This window comes from Leopardus geoffroyi, chromosome B1 (genome assembly GCF_018350155.1).
Source record: "Leopardus geoffroyi isolate Oge1 chromosome B1, O.geoffroyi_Oge1_pat1.0, whole genome shotgun sequence".
Taxonomy (NCBI): Eukaryota; Metazoa; Chordata; class Mammalia; order Carnivora; family Felidae; genus Leopardus; species Leopardus geoffroyi.
Genome location: NC_059327.1, coordinates 69,411,029 through 69,435,591, shown reverse-complemented (window position 1 = coordinate 69,435,591; position 24,563 = coordinate 69,411,029). Strand labels below are relative to the sequence as shown.

The 24,563-nt window shown below is 37.8% G+C and overlaps 1 protein-coding gene across 5 annotated transcripts in view; it reads left to right on the top strand.

Moving 5' to 3' along the window:
- The window catches only part of TMEM144 (transmembrane protein 144), a 74,341-nt gene that overhangs the window by 25,018 nt on the left and 24,760 nt on the right, over positions 1-24,563 (top strand). Inside the window, exons 2-11 of one of the 5 annotated variants that reach the window (XM_045464618.1) lie at positions 2,257-2,529; positions 10,858-10,956; positions 11,063-11,120; positions 12,754-12,904; positions 13,626-13,767; positions 13,990-14,123; positions 17,533-17,704; positions 20,076-20,198; positions 22,159-22,258; positions 24,185-24,265. In XM_045464618.1, the coding sequence (XP_045320574.1) occupies positions 17,596-17,704; positions 20,076-20,198; positions 22,159-22,258; positions 24,185-24,265 (413 nt within the window). In that variant the 5' untranslated portion in view covers positions 2,257-2,529; positions 10,858-10,956; positions 11,063-11,120; ... (2 more) ...; positions 13,990-14,123; positions 17,533-17,595. Of the gene's footprint in view, positions 1-2,256; positions 2,530-10,857; positions 10,957-11,062; positions 11,121-12,753; positions 12,905-13,625; positions 13,768-13,989; positions 14,124-17,532; positions 17,705-19,007; positions 19,213-20,075; positions 20,199-22,158; positions 22,259-24,184; positions 24,266-24,563 lie in introns of those variants that run through there. The other 4 variants (XM_045464609.1, XM_045464623.1, XM_045464631.1 and 1 more) reach the window with 4 other exon arrangements.

The window sequence follows — 24,563 nt, the reverse complement described above, 5'->3', positions numbered from 1 at the left end:
CTACTACTACTACTACTGGTTGACTTATTTCTCTGATTTTTTGTTTTCTTTTTGCTTGTTATGTTTTTGAGGATTGTTTGCAAGAGATGAGGCACAGAAGAGAGAAGCAGCTTTCCTGAAAGACTTAGCATGAACAGAATGCTCTAAGACCCAGAAGATATCATAGTGAGAAGAGGCATCCCCTGAGGTCCATATAGAACCATTCAATGCTCTGCTCCCTTGGTGAGCAACAGCTATGAGAACATGGCTAGGGTCCCACCTGCTCATCAGTCACAGCAAGAGGAGGTCTTTCTCAGACAACTTGGATGGTAGTGATTGTTAGCCTGGGGAAGCTAACACAAGAAAGGAAGAATACGAAGATGTCACACTGGGAGTGTGAGCACTTGGGAGGCTCCCTTTGGAGATTGCCAGACATAATTGCAAGACTCTTGGATGCTGAGGTCTTGTCAACATACTGTGGGAGGCATTGTAATTTGGTCATTAAAAATAAAAGAGGCTTAATCTTACATACAAAGACTGATGAGGATTTCTCCCAACATCCTTACACTACATTTTTTTATTAGATACAATCTCTTCAAGTGTCTTGAACAAGATTACCCAGGAAGAGACAGCGACTTAGGCCCCAATATTTTAAACTATAGGAAGTTGTAATAATAGCAACAAAGAACGCAAAACAAAGCAAAAATCTTCTCTACCATTCATCAGTCCAGAATCAGAACTGTAGATAAAGCCAAGTGGAAATTTATCAGAAAACAACATTTCTCCCAAATATATGCTGCAGCCATAAAGTGTCATAAGAGCGCAAATATTGGAGCATCAACTGTTTTCTTACTGAGAAATCTTTTTCTCTAAAATCATAGACTATCAGAAACACTTTTGTCTGAAATGATTCAGTAGTAATAAAACATCCCACTCTTGTCTGGAAGAGTTCAGCTGTGACACAGCGAAGCAGCCTTGATTTACAGGCCACGTGCAGAGCTTCAGATAGCAGGTCTCTGCGAATAACACTTGACATCTATTTTAACTTTCTTTCCAAGAAAGGTCCACTTTAGAGGCACCTGGATGGCTCAGTTGGTTAAGTGTCCAACTCTTGATCTCAGCTCAGGTCTTGATCTCAGGGTTGTGAGTTCAAGCCCCAACTTGGGCTCCTCACTGGGCATGAAGCCTACTTAAAAAGGAAAAGAAAAAAAAAGGTACATTTCACAGTCCAGAACTGATATTGGTCCCTTTACATACTGCCCATCAAAACACTGCTGCATTTACACTGCACCCAAACTCCAATCTTTGGTAAAATCCTTAACTCTCTTCCTTCCTTTGCTGAAACATCCCACAATTCCTTTGTTGTGCTGTCTCCCACATCTCAATGAGTCTGTACACCTGGCTTATTTAGTGTAAGGTTTGTCCCACATGGTCTCAGGCTGATTGGGCTAGGAAAAAAACATGTCCCACATTTTAGAGTCTCCTTTAAGCACATTGATCTGTCTGTATTTTATCCTATTCCATAAGCGCAAGTAAAGAAAATAACCTAATTGCAAAACAAAGTATGTTTATAGATAAAAGTTTCCATATTATAAACATAGAAAGGTCTTGAGACCAAAGAAGAAAAAATCAGACTTTAAAATGAAAAACAAAAAAAACAGAGTTGGTTTCCTTTCACTCTACTAAAATGTGGTCTGTGCCTCTTAGAGTACAACAATGGTCAAAAAGAGGGGTTTTTCTTCTTACTAATATAATGAAACAAATAATATGACAACGACCACCGTATCACTTGAGTGATACTGAAAACTTTGAAATATGAACCTCAAAAACCTCTTACCAGTCCTCATTCTTGGCCTATGACCTTGTTTTCTATCTCATTGAGAAGCAGAAAAAAACAAAAAGCCAGAAAAGAGTGTGGTCAAATTCCCACTTCTCACCCTTTTGCAATTGCACTGATACACTGTTCCTATCAATGACTTCTCTGCACCTAACAAGGGCTATTCCCTCTCCTTCTGTGCTAGATCCCATGTGCTTGTGTCCATGCAAGGGCATCATTTCAGTAATTCTCTTCCCGTTTTCCCTGGCAATCAGCATCTAAGTCAGCCCCCAGTGATCCTCAGCTCCTGGTATCCATGCCATTTACGTAGTCTCTTCTCTCACTGCATCAGGGACGAACTGTGTGACCCATAGAATACTGCAGAAGCAATGGTGTGTGATCTCAGAAGCTAGGTCATAAAGGACAATGACACTTCCACCTTTTCTAATTTCTCACACTAGGGAAAAATGCACCATGTCATGAGAACATTCAAGCAGTCCCACGGTGAAGCCCACGGATAGAGGAACTGAGGTCTTCAACCATTAGCTGGACCCAACTTGACAGTCATGTGAGTAAAGCAACTTGAATGTAGACCTTCTAGGCCCAACTACACCATCAGATGACTGAAACCTCATCCAACATCTGACAGCAACTTTATGAGACATTCAGTGAGAGTCTACCCGAAGATACTCCTGAATTCGTGACTCACAGAAGCTGTGAGAGATAAGTGTTATGTAAGCTACTACATTTGGGATAATCTGTTATGCAACAATGGATAACTAATACATCCACTGTGATCAAAATACTTCAGTGGTTCCCAATTTTCCCCAAAGAAAGCCAGTCCTCTCGATGACTTCCATCCTGTTCACCACTATTACCTCTCTAACTTCATCTCCTACCACTCTCCCTTCTCTCCACCTTAGTCCCAGCCATAGTGACCTCTTTGCCATTCCTCAAATATGCTTTGGGGCCTGTGCTCACCAGTCCCTCACCCTTCCCCCACCTCATTCATGCCTTTACTCAAATGTCTCTCTCTGAGTGAGGCCTTTCCTGACTACCCTTCTAAAAATGCAGCTTCCCTACACACACCCACACCCACATACATTCTGCATTTCCTTCCTCCTTTCTTTTTCTTTTTTCCCCTTCCATATATTACTATTTAATATACTATATATATCACTTATCATCTGGCTCTCCTTACTAAGGTGAAAGCTTACTTGATGCAGAGATTTTTGTCTACTTCCAATCTCTAGAGCAGTGCCTGATTTATTATAATACATACTTCATAAAGATTTATCCAATGAGCATATGAATGGTAAAGATATAAGAAAATTCAATTAATAGTAACATTAAAAATGCTTCAAACACAGACCTTTTGTGACCCACTCCAAGTTTATAAAGCTGCTTCTAAAATGTGCTGTTAGTACCTTTCTTTCCTGAATGATTGTTTTACAAAAATAGCAGTTAAGGGGCGCCTGGGTGGCTCAGTCAGTTAAGCGTCGGACTTCGGCTCAGGTCGTGATCTCGAGGTCCATGAGTTCGAGCCCCGTGACGAGCTCTGTGCTGACAGCTCAGAGCCTGGAGCCTGTTTCGGATTCTGTGTCTCCCTCTCTCTCTCTGACCCTCCCCCGTTCATGCTCTGTCTCTCTCTGTCTCAAAAATAAACATTAAAAAAAAAAATTCAAAAATAGCAGTTAAATGGCAAACTATCCTAACCAATTGTTTGCCTTTTTCTTTGTGAAACTCAGACCAAAATTGAAATTAAATTATAGTAGTTATATGAGTCCTTGGGATCTGTACCTTTTATTTTGTTTTATCTTGATTTTTTCCTAAGTTCCCTGTTCTTTTTTTCAAGTTTATTTATTTGTTTTGAGAGAGAGAGAGAGTGCACACATACAAGTGGAGGAGAGGCAGAGAGAGAAGGAGAGAGAGGATCCCAAGCAGGCTTTGCACTGTCAGCACTGAACCTGATGGGGGCTGGATCCCATGAACCCAACCATAAGGCCATGACCTGAGCCAAAACCAAGAGTCAGAGGCTTAACCCACTGACCCACCCAGGCAAGCCGTAAGTTCCCTGTTTTTTATCCTTTATTCTTAACTATTTCATTTTATGTTCTCATTCTACACTGCTTTAAAGACATTATAAAATTAATATAAATAAAAAACAAACAAGCAAATAGTGTTTGTGTTTTCTTAAACTCAGGAGATTAAAACTATCACTGGTTTAGCATACTTACAGAATTGTGAACTTTTTAAGGAACAAAGCTTTAATTTTTGTGAACCTTTCTAAAAAGTCAACATAAGGTAATAGTTTTATTATTCAACAAGATAAACTTTATTATAAAATATTAAACATGAAAAATATGCTCCGGATCAAGATAGGAATATCTATCTCAACATTAAGTCAACAACACTCAGTACCATAGTGTGTTTTATCTAATATTACCTAATAATTTCAAATTATTCTTAGAAACTTTTGTTTGTTTCATTATGCAGTAAAACTCTTCTTGAAAATTATTCGTGTTAAATTGATTCCATCTTTTCCAAAGAACCAGGAAGAGCTCTTTTAAACACTAAAGCATATGATTACAGGGGCGCCTGGGTGACTCAGTTAAGTATCCGACTTCAGCTCGGGTCACCACCTTGCAGATCATGGTTTCAAGTCCCACATCAGGCTCCGTGCTGACAGCTCAGAGCCTGGAGCCTGCTTTGGATTCTGTGTCTCCCTCTCTCTCTGCCCCTTCCCTGCTCACTCTCTGTCTCTCTCTCTCTCAAAAATAAATAAACATTAAAAATATTTTTAAAGTACATTATTACATTATCTGATGAATCAGCAGGTTTTTTTCTGCCTTCACACCATTTGTAATTTCTCATTATAGAGATCCTCAAAATGTACCTTATAGGAGCCTCTAGGATCACTTAGCAACTAGGGGAAGCAGAGAAAATAACAGATTTTTTAAAGCTCTTACATCCATACATACCCCAAAGGGTCGTAAAATGATAAACATGAGTTCTGAGATTACACACGGGAAACAGTGGTTTTGATTCTTTAGGGAAGAATAAAATAGTACTTGACAGAAGTCTCACTTTAGAAGTATTTCTCATATTTAGTGAATGGTTGTAAAAGATAAACAAATAGTGCGCGCGTGTGTGTGTATACACATATATATCACTGTATTTTAAATTTAATGTAGTTGGTATGCTTCACCTGACTGAGGAAAAGAGTGTGGCTGCTATAAAATAATCACAAACTCAAAATAATAATATTTTTGTAGATTTTATTTTTTGGAACAGTTTCAGATTACAGAAAAAATGAGCAGATAAGACAGAGTATCCATACACGGCCCATCTCTCCCCTCTCACATTTCCCCTGTTATGAACGGGTTCATTAGTGTGCATCTTTGCATATTAATGATGCGTTGCCTCATTACAACTGATGAGCCAATTTTGATACATTACTATGAACTAAAGCCCAGAGCTTATATTAGGGTTTACTCTTTAGGTTGCACAGTTCTGTGGATTCTGACAAATGTCGAATGTCATATACCCACCACGAGAGTGTCATAAAGAATAGTTTTGTTGCCCTTACAATTCCTGTGCTTTACATATTCATCCATCCCCTCCTCTCCTTGAACTCTGTGAAACACAGGCCTTTTTACTGTCTCCCTGGTCTTGCTTTTCCCAGAATGTCATAGAGTTGGAATCATACAGTATGCAGCTTTTTCCCATGAGCTTTTTTCACTTAGCAGTACACATTTAAAATTCATCCATGTCTTTTTGTAATTTAATAGTTCATTTCTCTTTATTTCTAAATAATATTCAACCGTACGATGTACTATGGTTTGTCTATCCATTCACCTATTAAGAGACATCTTGGGCACTTCTAGTGTTCAGCAATTACGAATAAAGCTGCCATAAACATTTGTGTAGACCTAAGTTTTAATTCATTTGGATAAATACCTAGAAGCATGATAGCTAGATAACATGGTAAGACTATGTTTAGTTTTATAAGAAACTGCTAAACTGTCTTCGAAAGGAACTATATACCATACCATTTCTACCAACAAAAAATGAGGGTTGTAATTGCTCCACAGCCTGTCTGTTTATATTGTCAGATTTTTGGATTTTAGCTATTTTAGTAGGTGTACATGGTTTCAAACTGCAATTTAATTCGCAATTGCAGTTTCAATTTTCAATTGACTAATGATATATTACTTTGAGCATCTTTTCGTATGATTATCTGCCATTTTTATATCTTCTTTCGTGAGATCTGTTCAGACCGTTAGTCCACTTTTCAACTTGCGTTGTTGACTTTTAAGAGTTTTAAATATTTTTAGGTGGAAGTTATTGTCAGATATGTGTTTTGCAAGTATGTTCTCCTGTATGAGGGTTGTCTTTTCATTTTTTAATAATGTCTTGGAGAGCATACATTTTTTTTTTCATTTTAATAAGTCCAATTCATCAATTGTGTATCTCACTGATTGTGCTTTTAGGGTTGTTTATGAAAGCTCATCACCAAACCAGAGTTCACCTAGATTTTGTACTACGTCATCTTCTCCAAGCTTTTAAGTTTTGTGCTTTACATTTAGGTGTATGGTACACACTCAGTTGTGAGAAGTGTAAGGTCTGCCTCTAGCATTGTTTTGCACATGGATGTCCAATTCTTTCAGCACCATTTGTTGAAAAACCGATACTTTCTCCACTGAATTGCCTTTGCTTCTTTGCCAAAGAACAGATGACTATATATGTTTGAATCTGTTTCTGGGCTATCTATTCTATTCCACTGATCTATGTGTCTATTTTTTCACCAATACCACATGGTCTTCATTGCAGTACTGGATAATAAGCCTTGAAGTTGAGTAGTGTCATTTCTCCAACTTGGTTCTTCTTCAGTATTGTGTTGGTGAGTCTGGGTGTTTTGACTTTCCATATAAACTTTAGAATCAGTCTGTCAACATTCACAAAATAACTTGCTAGGATTTTGATTGGGATTGCATTGAATCAAGCCCAACTTGGGAAGAAGTGACATCTTAACATTACTAAGTCTTCTACTCGTGAAAATGATATCTCTCCATTTGTTTAGTCTTTCTGTGATTTCATTCACCAGAATTTTGTAGTTTTCCCCATATAGATCTTGTACATATTTTGTTAAATTTATACCAAATTATTTTGGTGAGTGCTAATGTAAATGGAATTGTGTTTTTAATTATAAATTTTATTGTTCATTGTTGGTATACAGGAAAACAATTGACTTTTCTATATTAATCTTGTATCATGCATCATTTCTATAACTGCTTATTAGTTTCAGTTCTTTTTGGCAATTGTTAGGAATTTTCTATATGTACAAACATATCATTTCTGAACAAAGACAGTTTTATTTCTTCCTTCCCAATCTGTTGCCTTTTGTTTCTTTTTCTTGTCTTGTTATATTAGTTAGGACTTTCAGTATAATGTTAAAAAGCAGTGGTGAGAAGGGTCACCCGTCTCTTGCTCCTGACTTTAGTAGGAAAGTTCTAGTTTCTTGCCATTAAATATGTTTGCCGTAGTTTTCTTGTAGATATTCTTTACCAAGTTGAGGAAGTTCCCTCTCTATTCCTAGTTTGCTGAGTATTTTTTTATTATGAATGGGTATTAGATTTTGTCAAATGCTTTTGCTGTACCTATTGATAGGATCATGTGACTTTTCTTGTTAAGCTATTGATATGATAAATTACAGAAACTGATTTTTGATTGTTCAATCAGTTTTACATAGCTGGGATAAATCCCATTTGATCATGGCATACAATACTTTTTTATACGTTGTTGGCTTATATTTGCTAATATTTTGTTGAAGATTTTTGCATCCATGTTCGTGAGAGATATTGGTCGGTTATCTTCTTTTCTTGTAACTTCCTTATCTGGTTTTAGTATTAAGATAATGATGGTCTCAGAATAAGTGAGGAGGTGTTTCTGTTGCTGTTTTCTGGAAGACATTGTAGATAATTGGTATAAGTTCTTCTTTAAATGTTTGATTCACTGGTGCACTTTTCTAGGACTGATGCTTTCTGTTTACAAAGCTACTGATTATTGATACAATTTCTTTAATAGATACAGGTTTATTCAGATTATCTATTTCTCTTTGAGTGAGTTTTGGCAGATTGTGTCTTTCAAGCAATTGGTCTGTTTCATCTAGGTTATCAAATATGTGGGTATAAAGTTGTTCTTAATATTCCTTATCTTTTAGCATCCAGAATATCAGTAGTGATGGCATCTTTTTCATTTCTAGTAATAGTAATTTGTGTCTTCTTTTTCCTTTTTTTAATTAGCCTGGCTAGAGATTTCTTAATTTTATTTCTCTTTTCACATAACCAGCTTTTTGTCTCATAGATTCTCTTTATTGATTTCTGTTTTTCAATTTTATTGATTTATACTCTAGCCTTTTTTTTTTCTTTTCCTTACTTTGGATTTAATTTGTTTTTCTGTTTCTGGTTTCCTACTGTATACACTTAGATTATTAATTTCAAAACTTTCTTCTTTAATATATGAATTCTATCCCTCTAAGCACTGATTTCACTGCATGTCATACATTTCATACATAATATTTTCACTTTCATTTAGTTTGAAGTATATTTTATTTTGAGAGCTCTTCTTTGATTCATGACTTATTTATATGTGTTTTTTATATTCCAATATTTTGGGATTTTCCAGCTCTCTTTCCATTATTTATTCCTAGTATAACTTCAGTGTGGTCTGAGAGCATACTTTCTGTGATATTTATTCTTTTAAATTCATTAAGATATATTAAATAGTCCAGAATGTAGTCTCTCTTAGTCCGTGCTCTATGTGAGCTTCAGGAGAATGTGTAGTCTATTGTGGTTGGATGAAATATTATATAACTGTCAATTAGGTACAGAAGATGATACTGCTATTCAGTTCAACTCTATCTTTACTGATTTTTTTTTTTTTTTTTTGCCTGCTTGGTCTGTCAATTACTATGGAGGGGTGTTGAAGCCTCCAACTAGAGCAGTGAATTTGTGTCAATTTCTTCTTGCAATTTTAACTGTTTTTGCCTCATATAGTCTGATACTCTGCAGTGATGTGCATACATAAGAACGCCATGTCTTCCTGGAGAGTTAACCCCTTTATCATTATGTCATGCCCCTTTTTGTCCCTGATAATTTCCTTGTTCTGAAGTCTTCTTTATCTGAAATTAAAATACCTATTCCAGCTTCATTTTGATTAGTGTTAGCATGGTATAGCTTTCTCCACCCCATATAATCTGTGTCTTTATAATTAAAATGGGTTTCCGGTAAACATCATGTAGTTGGGTTCTGTTTTTATTTGCTCTATCTTTTAATTGTTGTATTCAGACTATTCACATTTAAAGTGGAATAATACCTACCCTACACTATTTTCTATTTGTTGACCTGTTCTTTGTTTCCTTTGTCTTCTCCCCCTCCCCCCTTTTTTTTTCTACTTTCTCTGGTTTCATTTAAGCATTTTATATGATTCCACTTTCTCTTCTCTCTTGGCGTATCAACTATACTTCTTTTTACCAGTTTTTTAGGAATTGCCTTAGATCTTGCAGTATACATTTACTACCTATCTAAATTCACTTTCAAATAACACCTTACCTCTTCACAGATAGTGTAAGTACTTTATGATAGACTATTCCTAATTCTTCCCTCCTGTCACTTCTGAAATCGCTGTCATTCGTTTCACTTGTGCTATAATCTATATGACCATATAAGCTATAACCACCTAATACACTGTTGCTCTTATTGTTTTGTAGTTATCTATTATATCAATTAAAAATGAAAAATAAAAGGTCTTATTTTGTCTTCATTTTTTTCCTAATGTCCTTCCTTTCTTTATCTGAATCCAAGTTTCTGAACTATATTCTTTTCCTTCTCTTTTTTTTTTTTTTTTTTTTTTTTTTTTTTGCAATTTGAATGTGACCTGCCTACATGCAGATATTTTCTGCTTTTATCCTAGTTGGTGTTTGAGTTTCTTGGATCTGTGACTTGGTATCATATATCATTAATTTTGGAAAATTCTCAGCCAATATTACTTCAAATACTTCTGTTCCTTTCTCTTTTTACTATGGGTACTCTCATTACCCATATTTGACACATTTTTGTAATTTTCCCGTAGTTTTTGTATATTCTGTTGTGTTTTATTTTAATGCTGTGTTCTCTTTACATTTAAGTTTGCAAACTTTCTGCTGATATATTTTAAGCTCACTGACGTTCTCAGCTGTAAAAAAGCATTCTTTGGTTCAGTTGCAGTGTGTCTGTTTTCTAGCATTTTCTTTTGATTCGTAAAGTTTTCATCTCTCATATTACACATCTTTTCTTGTATATTAACTTTTTCCAGTAGAGCTCTTAGTATACTGATAATAGGTATTTTAAATCTGAAGTCTGAAAATTCCAAAATGTCTACCATATCTGAGTCTCGTTCTCAGGTTTGATTTATCTCTTTAGTCTGTGTTTTTTTCTTGCCTTTTACTATTTCTTGCAATTTTTTTATAAGCTAGATATGATGTATCAAATAATAGACACTGTTGTAAACAGGCCTTTAGTGTGAGGTTTTCTTTTTACATAACCAGGGGTTAGGCTGTGTTTAATATTTGCTACAGCTGTAGTTGTCATGGGTTTCAATTTCCCCTAATGTCCTTCCTCTGTCTCTTCTTTTGCCTTTGTGTTTTCTTAGAAACTCCCGATTTTTCTTTTTTTAAATGTTTATTATTTTTAAGAGAGAGAGAGAGAGAGAGACAGAGTGTGAGTGGGGGAGGGGCAGAAAGAGAGGGAGACACAGAATCCAAAGCAGGCTCCAGGCTCTGAGCTGTCAGCGCAGAGCCCAACGCAGGGCTCGAACTCAGGAACCATGAGATCATGACCTGAGCAGAAGTCCAATGCTTAACCGAGCCACCCAGGTGCCCCAGAAACTCCTTCTTAAACAGTGTCTGTGTCTTCCAGCTCTCTCACTTGTAATCCACTGTTACTGAACCGGAACAATTTTAACATGGTGATAAGATATTGGGGAGTGGAAGCACTCTAATCTTATGTACTCCTTAATTTTAGTGAGCCGGAATCCCTGGACCCTTTTTTCTTTCTCCCCCAGTGAGACACAGGAAGACTAAAAGGGGCTTAAATCACCCAATTTCTCCTCTTCCAAGTCAGGTAAAGTTCTGATAAAGAAGCTTACCTAGAAGGCTAGTTTTTATTTCAGAGAGCAGAAGGCTCTGGGCGTGTTTCATAACGGCTCCTTTTTCCCTCCCCTTGCCAGAATCAAGAGGGAATTTTTCTCTGATCTTCATGGAGAGACCCTGGCAGGACTCCTGAAGGTAAACTCGTTACAGTGTGCGTGCTCCCCTGACCCTGGGTCCTCACCATTACTGTTGAAGAGCCCTTACCCATTACTGGCTCTAGTGGCTCATAAGGTGCAATGCTCTGCATTCACCTACCTCTACCGTTTTTTCAGGGAGGTGATTTACCTTGTGATCTCAATGATCTGGTAGATCTAAGAAGAGTTCTTGATTTTCAGTGTGTTTAGCCTTCTTCTTGTCCTGATGACAGAAGTGATAATGCCCAAGATCTTTAAATGCCATGGCAGAAACCAGAAGTCCTAATAGTATTTTTTATGCATTTTATCTTTGACCTCATAAAAGGATGAGGTACACAGATCTCGTTATGTCAGTAATAATATATAAAAGGAAACAGGTTTAGAGAGAGTAAGTGACTTTTCCAGAAGTAAATGGCTAGTAGATGAAGCTAACCTGGACTTCCTAGTGCTCCTCAACACAGACCTTTATGTTTAGACATTAGTGCATAGGAAACAACCTCAAAGGACAATTTGAGTTTAAATAGAGGATCATCCATGTTTGGGTTGGATCTGTGGCATGATGTGAAAAGCATTGGCCCTGGGAACATCCTCTAACAAATGTCCTCAAGCCTGACTCAGCCCCCAACTCACTTTAAGATTTTAGGGAATTCGGCGGTGCCTGGGTGGCTCAGTCGGTTGGGCAGCCGACTACAGCTCAGGTCATGATCTCGGGGTCTGTGAGTTCAAGCCCCGCATCGGGCTCTGTCCTAAGAGCTCAGAGCCTGGAGCCTGCTTCTGATTCTGTGTGTGTGTGTGTCTCTCTCTCTGCCCCTTCCCTGCTTGCTCTCTGTCTCTCTGTCTCTCTCAAAAATAATAAACAATGAAAAAATTTTAAAAAAAAGATTTTAGGGAATTCACAACAACGTGAGTCTCAGTTTCTCAATGCAAATCCGAAGCAAGGATAAAGCACATGATCATTGAGGTCTCTTGCAATCATGAAGTGAAACAATTCTAGGTTGGCTTTCAGCCCTATATTTTGTGGGGGAGAGCGTTTGTGAGGAAAGGGGAACTCATTTCCTCAAAAATTTTCTGAACCGCTAAATTAATCCTTTCCCTTAGGTAAGAAGCCTTAGCTTTCTTAATTCTTTCAGTGACATGATGCTTTTCCTTCCCATGTGCTTCTTACACTATCACTTATAAAAGTGAATAATGTTAAAGCAGAATTTCCTTTCTGAATTGTCTCAGTTAAATGTCACTTCCTCAGAGAGGACTTCCTTGATCTCTTCGACTGGGACAGAACCCAGCACTTCCCCTTTCCCTTTTCTGAACTTATTTGTTCATATCTGTGCCACTTGCTATTCTGGAATCTACATGAAGGAAAGAGTCTCCCTAGGCCACTGCTGCACTCCCAGGGCTCTTGAGTCTAGAACAGTGCTGTCCGACAGAACTTTCTGCAATGATAGAAATGTTCTATAATCTGTACATGTGGCTACTGAACACTTAAGAAGTGTCCAAGTGAACTACTGAATTTTTAATTTAAATTAGAATAGCCATATGCAATTAAAGGCTACATATCAGACGGTGGAGGACTAGAGAAGTCTTTCTCAAAATCTAAATCGAGATGTCAGGAATCTGTACCTTAACTCATTCTCCAGGTAATTGTTACCAGCAATAAAAATTTGACAACTATTGATCTAGAATATGATTCTCGAGGCTGGCTTCACAACAGAATCACCTGGAGGAGAAAATGATCCTTAATCCACATCCCCAGAGATTCTATTTCAGCTGGTCGGCCGTGGGGTCCAGGTATTAGTATTTTAAAAACTAAATAAAACAGAAAACCTCCTCAGTGATTGCAACACACAATCAAGTTTAAGAGATACAGAACAGGGGCGCCTGGGTGGCGCAGTCGGTTAAGCGTCCGACTTCAGCCAGGTCACGATCTCGCGGCCCGTGAGTTCGAGCCCCGCGTCAGGCTCTGGGCTGATGGCTCAGAGCCTGGAGCCTGTTTCCGATTCTGTGTCTCCCTCTCTCTCTGCCCCTTCCCCGTTCATGCTCTGTCTCTCTCTGTCCCAGAAATAAATAAACGTTGAAAAAAAAAAAATTAAAAAAAAAAAAAAAAAGAGATACAGAACATACATTCTCACAAGGTACTCAGTACCTATTAGATAAATATCTAATATTTATAGATTTATAAATATATATTATACAGATATAGATATATAGATATTATAGATAAATAGATATTATATAGATATATAGATATTATAGATAAATAGATATTATATATTTATAGATATTAAATATCTAATATTCATAGATTTATAGATTTACGGATAAATGGTCTGGGTGCATTTACAAAGGATTACTGATTATACTGATTACAAGTGATATCTTGTGATGTCACGAGATGTTAGTGACCTTAGTGGTTCAGATGAATTTCTTGATAGTGAAAGCAAATTCAGTTTTCACATAGCCTTTTACGATTGTGTGAAATTCTTTGCCCTTTTGTTTCATCCACGAACAGTACAAGATACTACCAAGCCCCGTGACATTTAAAGGGTGACACACAAAGAGCTCCCTGAGCAATCACCTCCTAAAATACACAAAAGTCTTTCTAGTTTGCTGGTTGATTGACAGATGGTCTGAGGACGCCTTCTTAGAGCCACGTGAGTCGCAAGACCTTGCACTCCGGTGCTGGAGGAAGGTGTTTCCTAACCTGCTGCCCTCGGCTGCCTCCGTGTCTCTTTTATTAGAGCGCTTCCTCCTCCACTGGTCGGTCTGTCTGTAATTGTCCCCACAGGAAGTAGTGGCTGGCCGGGCAGTCAGGTCGAGCCGAGGCAACCGACTTCTGAGTCATAGGTGCTAGAACCCTCCCTTCTCCCGCCCAGTCACAGGTAACTGTCCCAGCAGGAAGTAAAGGCTGGCCGCGCTGGCAGCAGAGAGAGCAGGCGGGCGCAGCCGCGCGGTGGAGGCTTCAGCGGGGGCTGTGCTGGAGGGAGTTTCAGCACCGGCCCTGAGCGCAGTGAGTACACGCAATCAAAGAAAACCCAGTAGCTTTGCAGTGGAGTGTCTCGTGGTTTTTCAGAATGCGCTGATGATTCAAAAGAAAAGATCAGATCTCTGAATATGTCCTTTCCGGCGCTGCGAATGTTAGCCATGATACCGGCAAAGCTTGCCAGGGGAGTTGAGGAAATTAACATGAAACTAAAACTGAACTCTTGGTTGAAGAATTATTGATCAGAACGTGCCAAATACTAACAATAGAAGTTTAAATTGACAAGCGAAATGAACAGAAAAAAAAGTATTCACTAATAAATGAAACAAAGGTACTAAAAATACAAATGAATGAATGTAGTTTGATAAAATATCAGAGGACACCTGAAAAATAAACATTTAAAAACTACTTTTGTTTAAAAGTGGTTTGAGACTTGTTAACTCAACATGTCCGCATTAAAAAGAATTGGGAATAATGTGCTAAACGTGATGTGGCTTTACCTTTTCACATAAATTTCATTGATTTAGATAAAGATAGTGCATATTGCCAATCCTCTTTGAAATTAGATCACTTGCTTTCTGAAACATACCAGAGCTGTATGCAATAAATTTCATTTATCGGCAGGTAATAACTTTAAATAAATTAACATTGATAATGTTCGTTCTGCACTCAAAATGCAGTTCATGCACTCTGATTAGCTCCTCAAATTATTTCAATTGGAGTGAAACCTAAGAGGTTTAGGGCTGTCCATAGGCTTTCATAAAGGCATCTTTTCACTGAAATAATTTGCCACTTTTGAAAGTTAGGCATTTTCTTATCAGTGTGCTTGTAAAGCTTTTGTTTTGTTTTTGTTTCAATTTAAATGGGAAAAAAAAAACCGAATTTCTTAGATAACACCAAACCATGTGTCTTCTCAGCCCCCTGATATCCAGTTCCTCTGACCTATTACTGTGCTGACATCTTAGCAGCAATCCACCTGCTTGACTCTTGAACAATAGCCCGTGTAAGCCATTGCAGGGCCAAAACTTTCTTTGTGCTTCACAGTAAGACTATTATTTTTATTGAAGTAGTGTTACTATGTCCGTGTTTCTGTATGTCTCAACATCTCTTCCTCAACTACATCCCCATGGGAGAGATTGTCTTACCAGCATTTGTTTGGGTTTGTTTTAAGAAAGCACATACAATTTCAAATAGATGTTTTTCTTTTTTTTTTTAATTTTTTTTTCAACGTTTATTTATTTTTTTGGGGACAGAGAGAGACAGAGCATGAACGGGGGAGAGGCAGAGAGAGAGGGAGACACAGAATCGGAAACAGGCTCCAGGCTCTGAGCCATCAGCCCAGAGCCTGACGCGGGGCTCGAACTCACAGACCGCGAGATCGTGACCTGGCTGAAGTCGGACGCTTAACCGACTGCGCCACCCAGGCGCCCCAAATAGATGTTTTTCTTACTAAGATTCATTGAGCAGTTTTGAAGCTATCCCTGTTTTCAGTGAAAGTATCCGTAATGATGCCAAAGAATATATATATATATATATATATATATATATATATATATATATATATTGTTGGTAGGCTTTTTTTAAATATTCTCTGCAAGAACACATAAAGAACAATAGATGGAAAAATGAAACACCTTTAAAGTAAATATTATCACTATAAGATAAAATAACAAGGAAGGTCGATTTCAGATATACTTTATTCCATACATATCCACAAGAAGTCATCACAACATTAAGTTTGGAGGAAAAGAAAGGCTGGATTATCTTAAATTCTATTCCAAAGGGCTTAAAGAGGTGAGGTGAACCAAAACGTCAAGGTGCAAAATGTGATTTCAAAATGGTATTGTGGAAAGACTGATTACCTCCTGTGATATAAAATGACTTTTTTGTGTTATTTTTTTTCTCACATAACCTCGACAACTAAAAGGGTGAATTACGTTCAATAGCCTTTTCCAAGTGTTATGAAAAATATCTGATTCTTGGGTATTTGTGGCTTTGGTCCTTTTCATCATAGGGAACCAGAACTTATTAATAAGCTTAGCGGTGCAGTCCAATAGAACTTTCCGCAATGGTGGAAATGTTCTATAATCTGCCTTGCCCAGAATGGTAACTACTGGCTATCTGTGGCTATCAAGCACTTGATATTTAGTTAGCTTGGCTAAGGAACTGAATGTTCTTTGCTTCCTTTTAATGAAAATTTAGCTATCTATACATGGCTAGTGGCCAGCAGATTGCACAGGTAGCCTAATAGCTGCCTCACATAGTTCTGCTGACCAGGCGAAGCTATTTCGCATCATACCACTGTTGATCTTATACTGTAGGAGATTCCTGAAGGGATTCTTCAAGGATGGAAATCTTGAAGAGACTTAAGAAATTCTTGAAGAGATCTTCAAAGGATTCTTCTATCTGTTCATTTTTTTTTAAAGTCAGAAAGATACAAAGTTTCATGAATCGCTTAAACAAATACAGACCCTGAGGACACTACTGATAAGTGCCTTTGCCTCTAGGTGATCCTGAGTGTGTAGCAGCAATAGAACCTAAATGTGTCCTCAGGCTCCGATTTGCTTTTGAGGCACTGAGAGTTCTGAAAGTCTTCACATGTGCTCTTTCATTTGATTGTCACACAACTGAAGTAAACTGAGCCCTGGCCCACAAATCTTTTCATTCTACTAGTCAGCCTACACAAGAGAAATTTTTTTATAATATAATAAGACTTGTCTCCAGATTTTGGAAGAAATAAGGTTTTCGAGCTCTGAAAACAAAGTTTTTCTTTTGGGTTTTTTTTTTAATTTTCTTTTTAACGTTTATTTATTTTTGAGACAGAGAGAGAGACAGAGCATGAATGGGGGAGGGTCAGAGAGAGGGAGACACAGAATCTGAAACAGGCTCCAGGCTCTGAGCTATTAGCACAGAGCCCGACGCGGGGCTCGAACTAGCGGACCGCGAGATCATGACCTGAGCCGAAGTCGGCCGCTCAACCGACTGAGACACCCAGGCGCCCCTGGGTTTTGTTTTTGAGAGAAAGAGAGAGAGAGAACGTAAACAGGGAAGGGGCACAGGGAGAGAGAGAGAATCTTAAGCAGGCTCCATGCCCATCTCAGAGGCCGACTTAGGGCTCGATCTCACAACCGTGAGATCATCACTGATCTGAAATCAGGATTCAGACGCTTAACCTACTGAGAGCCGCTCAGGCACCCCCAAAGTTTTTTTAATTGTAGATTAGTGATCAAAAAGTATTTGTTGGTAAAATAAACAAAACAACAGATGAATGAACATGGAGTGTAAACAGAATACATAATTTCATAACGTCCTAACTTTTTATTTGGAGGAAGGAATCTTAGCATGCTTTGGAAAATCTCAATAAATATCACATATAAGTCACAACTTGCTCACAGATTCACAACTTCTTAGTTGTCTTATTTTTATTTTATTTCAGAAGCTCTTGAAAAGTACATCAAGTCTAAAGTGAACCGGCTCACTCTTGGGCAGTACTGGAACCATGAGCAATAATGGAACAGACTTAACCACTGGTTTCATCTCCTCTTCTGTGGCTGTCCTTTTGTTTGGCTCAAACTTTGTACCACTCAAAAAATATGATACTGGTGATGGTAATTATTTTTCCTTAATACGCTAACTTTATATTCTTTTCAAACGTGAAGTTCCCTGTTTCGGTCTTTTGTTTTAATGATGGCTACCAATTTTCTTGTACGTGGCGCCAAATGAATAGAGCTTAAGATACATCATTTGATAATGCTCATGCCAGTTTATCTGAGATTTAGTCAGTATAGGATAATCTTAAGACTGTGTGTCACGGTAAAGCTAGGAGAGAGACCATCAGGAAGGCTTTTTAGCCGTATCTCTTATGTTTACAAAAAAAGGAAGTGAGTCAGTGCTACTAATATACACTTGTTTCGAAAACACGAATTTCAAACAAGCTTCGTATGATAGAGAACAGTTTGAGCATGAAATGAATTTTGTGCTTAGGTATGATTTCGACTCTGCTACAACACTAGGTGAACACAGAAAACTGCACCCAGATGAATAAAGATGCACGGTAAGGCACAAGACGCACTTGCGCACGCACTCCTCAACATGCCTCAGCTCCATCAGCACCACACCCATCCACGTCTGGTGTTAGGACCCCCCCATCCACCAACTTCACAAAAGCTCACAAGCTACCACACTTGAATGCCCACTTCTATAAGCAAACCTCAAGTCTTTTTCAAGTTAAAGTGCCATGTTTATTGTAATACTTGTGAATTTCTTCACCACTTAGCCAGTGTAAAACTGTACTACCATTTTTATTAGGTTCTTGTCTTTGCTTTTCATATGCGTTGATGAAACTTTTGAGTTTTGTACCCTTTTCCCCATAAAAAGTCTGTAGTGTTTATTATATGACTTTGCATAGTTCAGTGTTTCTAGACATGGCACACTACAGTCGACTTGACAGTAATGTGAACTTCAGGGAAGGAGAAGCAAGAGGGTTTTTTTTCTCCTTTTTTAAAAATCTACTTGCCTTTATTATGTGTTTAATATTTAGTTACTTATTTTTGAGAATGAGAGAGCACAAGTGGGGGAGGGGCAGAGAGCGAGAGGGAGACAGAATCCGAAGCAGGCTCTAGGCTCCAAGCTGTCAGCACAGAGCCCTCCGTGGGGCTCAAACCTACCAACCGAACCATGAGGTCATGACCTGAGCCAAAGTCGGTGGCTTAACTGACAGAGCCACCCAGACGCCTCATATTTGCCAGATGCCCCGTATTGTAGCCAGGAGAAAGAACTGGAGATGTTACACTGAACGCCTGGGTGGGAAGCAGTTGTGTTATCCCCTCAGTTCCTTAGACCTTGTTACTTAATTAAACAATAGAATTACAAATCTTTTTTCTTCCAGAGCCTTTCTTCTCTTTTTCTTTGGAGTTAGGATGGAAATGAAAACTACTAAAAGAACAAAATATATTTGAAGGGGTAGAGGAACTGGCTTTTAGGTGTCTCTCAACAACTGTGTGATCCTGGGCAAGTCTCATCAGCTCTTTTGTTCTCAATTTCTCATTTGTGAAATGAAGAACTTGTCAAATGAAGTTCCCTCTCATCTCTGCGATCTTCCTTTTTTGTCTTAGAGGTTAACAGCCATTTTTTCTTTCTCTCCCCCAACATGAAATTGAATGGAAATAGGCAAAAATCTTCCCCAGTTAGAGTCAGAGGAGCTACACTGAGTTATAACGCCCTAGTCTTTCTTCCAGTGTAGACTTTTTCTTTAACCTTTTAATCCCTAAACCCTTGATGGTACAGAGGCGTCAGGTAGAGATATGCCTCATATCTCCATGTCATCTTCGGATAAGTGGCAGCAAATGGCAACCCAGAGCCCAGAAAGAGAATTCCCTGACCCAGAACGCTTATTCTCAGGTTTGTAATGTCTGGCTCATCACAGGCATTCAACACTAACTGTAGGAGGTCTGTGTGTGGCCATAAATGGCTTTATTTTTATCCCAAGGGTGGCACAAATGATCCCTGAAGGTTTAAATTACTGTTATGCTGTTCTGTAATTCTTAATGCTGTGTTTTGGTGAGAGGTGGCAGTAAGTGCAGCATCTGAATAAACGTATATAGACTTGGTCTTGCCAATACTCTGGTAGAAAATTCTTGATGTATCTAACAGGTCAAACAAACAAACAAACAAAAGAATCTTAGGCAGGAATGCACTGTATTTGGTAAGCTTCGGAGTCAACAGCCTAGGTTTAAGTTCAAGGTCTACAAACCATTAGCTGTTTAGCCAAGTTGCTTCATCTCACATTCATCTTCTCCATCTTCAAACTGGGGTTAATTATGATGCTTAGCAGTTGTAAAAGTTCAATGTGCGAAGTACCCACATACAGGCATTCGATAAGTTGCAGCTATTCCTATAATAATATCTCTTTGATATTTCCAACCATTAAATTTATTCAAATCAGTTTGAACAACAGAAACCAATTTCTCTTATTTCCAGGAATGTTTCTCCAGTGGGTACTTTGTGCTGCCATATGGATGATTGCCCTGGCGGTCAATCTGATACTACATTGCCCTAAATTTTGGCCTTTTGCAATGGTTGGGGGCTGCATTTGGGCAACAGGTAATGTATGATATAATTTATTCTTTAATCATTTAATACCAATCAAAATGACTCTGATTCACAGTAAAAGAAAATAGCATCAACAGCAATTCTGAGCAATCCTTAGTCATAGATACTAGAAATTAATTTTGTTTCTTTCATTCAGATGCTGCATAAATATTTTGGGTGCATTTCTTTTTTCCTCTTAATGATTTCTTTTTAGTTCTTGGTAGACAATTGTAGCAAACATATTTCAGTTGTTCCCTATCTATTCAAGCATAACTCATATATTAGTTTAAGTGCTCCAGCCTTTTTTTCTCTATGTTTATCAGAAAATATTTTTAATAGTAGCCTCTACTAATATATATTTTTAAGATTTGTCCTTAAATGTAGGCAAACAGGCACACATTATCATTTCAAAAGTACTGGCAAAAAAATAAAAGCAAAAATATTCCTTCTGTTGCTTTATCAATTCCTGAAACTATATAAAAATGTGTACCTGTGCTTGGACAGTCAGGATGGTTTTCTTCCATTAATATAAATACATCCCAGGAGATTTCTATTCCATTTGGCAAAACGAATTCAAAGTATCAAGGCTCTTCAGGGGTTAATTTGATTAAAAGCAAATAAATTCTAAAATGTTAAAAATGTATTGGGTACCCACTTATTTTGAGTCTCTGCAGAATTAAATGATTTAGTGAAGTTCATGAGTTGGAGGACAAAAGAGTTCACTTTTAAATTTCCATGCACATGATCATGTTTATTATGTTTAATGGGGAGAGGGCAAGAGAGAAAGCATCCATCTATCCTCCAGATCTTTATCACAACTATAGTATTTATAATCACCCAGCAGTTTCCTTTGGGATTCAGTGGAGAGGGCTATAATTTGAAAAATGTTGCAGATGTGGATGAAATAGGTCATAGTAACTGAATGGATATGGGGAGTTGAGGAAAGGGAGCAACGAGTGATGGTGTAGGGATTTTATTATAGGTGATGAGGAGGGTGGTGGTACCATTGACATGAGTGCTGAAAATACAGAGAGGTATGTGTCCAAAAAGAAAAAGGATAGTTCAGCTTAGGACCTTTTGAGTCTGAAGTTCCTGACATTCCCACAGTGGAGAACTTCTGGTTGGAGGCCTCTCATAGTGGTGGGAGCATAGCACTAAAACTCTGGAGAAAGTCCAGGCTAGAACAATACCCCTGGGACTATGTGTCTCTGACAGCTGAAATCCTGAAATTAGGTCAAGTACCCAAAGAAGAATATAGCAAGAAGAAGAATGTGTTCAGGGGAAAATACTTAAGGGGCATCTAAATCCAGAAAATACGCCGAGAGAGAGCAAACAGTGAAAGAGCTAAAGAGAGAGAGGAGGGAATCAGGAAATGAAGGCATCTTGGAAGCTACGAGAGGAAACCTTTTAAAAGGCGATTGCAGGACTGAAGCCAGACTGCTGAAAGGTTAAGAATTGTAAAAAAAAAAAAAAAACAACAATCATGCATTTGGCCTTGAGTGACCTTCCAGAGCACAAAGCAATGAATGCAGGATTCCAAAAGACAAGTCAGTGAGCATGGAAGAGCAAAGTCTGGGGCCATATTGGGCCAGAAACTTCTACCAGTGGTGGCCCTGGTTCAAGTCTAAGACTAATTTTACTGTTGACACTAATTTTATCATTGACAGCTTCTGCAAAAAGTTACAGAATAGAGACCTATGTTAAGGATAAAAGGCATTGGTGCTACTAGGCAAAGAGCTAATTTAATATTTTTCTTTGTAAGATTTTGTCTTATGTTTATTTATTTTAGCAATCATAACCATGAGTTCAATGCCAAAAATGTAGTTATTTTATTTAAAAAGTAAGGAATTGTACTTTACTAAATTTGTCAAAATCTCATAAGCTTCAGCTGAAGTTAAAAACTAATTCAATTTGTAAATGTATTTTTTTCTATTAGAAATAACATATTTTTTTCTGTATGTTACATCTACAGGGAATATTGCTGTTGTCCCAATTATCAAAACCATTGGTTTAGGCCTTGGAATATTAATCTGGGGATCTTTTAATGCCTTAACTGGCTGGGCAAGCTCAAGGTAACAGAAAACAATTTCTGTAAGATTCTCTACACTCATGTAAGACAAGTCGTAGGGATTGGGCTAGCTGAGAGGAATAATGGTTCTTAACCTCACAGAGATTATAGCTGGTAAGCCATACACATAAAATATGCTACTTATAATTATTCTTTGCTCTAAATTCTAATATCTGGTCTAGATATTGGTTAAGATATAGTAAAGAATTATCTCCTTAGAACAGAAAAAGGAAGAGAGGAAGGGAACTGGTGTTTATTTTCCCTTTTTGTTGTGTGACAATTTGCTGGACACATTATATGCATCATTATCCTCTCATTTTTACAAAGATGAGGTAAGCACTACCTTATTAGAGAGCTACCAAAGAGGTTGAATAACCTGCTGAATATCACAGAATGAATAAGATATGCTTCAAATCCAGACCTTCTAGTCTTAAAGCACATCTTCTTTCTAGAGCCTGGGTCAGGGTCACCAAACCAGCCATTTTTATAAATAAAGTTTTATTGTAACACAAACAAACCCATCCATTTACGTTTTGTCTATGACTGCTTTTACACTATAGTGGTAGAGTTGAGTAGACGGTCTGGCTCACAAGAGACAATCTGGCTCCCAAAGCCTAAAGTGTTTACTCTCTGGCCCTTTAGCAAAAAGCATGCCAACCTCAGCTCCAGAGGGGTCCAACAGGGTCACCAGAAGCCATTTGTGTCCATTTATATTCAAAGTTAAATTAATTAAAATTTGATAAAATTAAACATTCAGTTTCACAGCCACACTACCCATATACCAAGAGCTCAATAGCCATATATGGCTAGAAATTACCCTGGTATACAGTGCACCAGTAGAAGTGCCCCATCATCATAGAAAGTTCTATTTGTGCTGCCCTTGTTAAGCATTAAAATTAACACTTAAGTGGAGTTTGGGAAGACAAGTAGAAGGGAAGATGTCAGGGTGCCTGGGTGACTCAGTCGGTTAAGCATCCGACTCTTGGTTTCAGCTCAGGTTATAATCTCACGGTTTGTGAGTTCGAGCCCCACATCGGGATGTGTGCTGACAGTGCAGAGCCTGCTTGGAATTATCTCTCTCTCCCTCTCTCTCTCTCTCTCTCTCCCAAAATAAATAAATAAACTTTAAAAAAGAAGCAGGGAGGATGTCACCCTTACCTTACTTTTTGTTCTCCTCTTTCCTCTCAAAGCATTATAACAACCTCAGTAATAACAAAACAAACTGACCTCCAACCTTACAAGTGCTATTTTCTTTTGCTTTTTCTTATTGCCTCTTTCACTCTTGACCTGAATGGTTCACAGTCATTGTTGGTAATCATTGCTATAAAGTCAAGCCACGAAAAAAAAAAAAAAAAAAAATTAAGGTGATGCCAAAAAGGAGTGATCTTTAACCAAGCAGTTATTTAAAAGTCTGTTTCATAAAAACTGAGAACAAATTGTGGGTTGATGGGGGTAGGAGGGAGGGGAGGGTGGGTGGTGGGTATTGAGGAGGGCACCTTTTGGGATGAGCACTGGGTGTTGTATGGAAACCAATTTGACAATAAATTTCATATATTGAAAAAAAAAGTCTGTTTCAATAAACCCTATACAAAATTGCAGCCAATGAATCGGCATTCAATTACTCAATCATTTATTTTGTCTTCCTTCTTCCTTAGTCTTAATAAGAAAAGAACATCCAAATTTACATATACTAACTCACTGAATCTTCATATGAAGGAAGGTATATGTATAATAATTATACCGACCATATGGGTACCCCATTTTAAACATGGGGAACTGAGCACAGTAAACATAGTTAACTTATTCAAGTCACAGTTAGTAAGAGAGGGCTTTAGGATTTGAATCCAGGAATCTGACCCTGAGTCCATGCTCTTAAACACTATGATGAACACATTTTCAAAAAAATGTGACGTAACTTTCTCAATTCTAGGTTTGGCTGGTTTGGAATGGATGCAGAAGGAGTGTCAAAACCAGTGCTAAATTACATTGGAGCTGGATTATCGGTAGTAAGGTACACAGTCATTTCTAATTTAACCGTTCTTCCAGACATCTAGAGTATCTTTCAGAGATCTCAATGTGTTTACATTTTTTTAATCCTGCATTTCATAAAAGTGACATGATTTGTCCTCAGATTCTTTATCTACGTTCACATATCTTGAGGACAAAAAGGGTCAGGTCTGGGGTCACAGGCCCCGTTTTAGTTCTCAAAAGCTTTGAGACTTCAGGAAAATCAGCTGCTTTGAAGCTCATTTTCATTATCTGTGACTTTTTAGAAAAATCACAGTACATAGCTCATGAATTAGAATCAA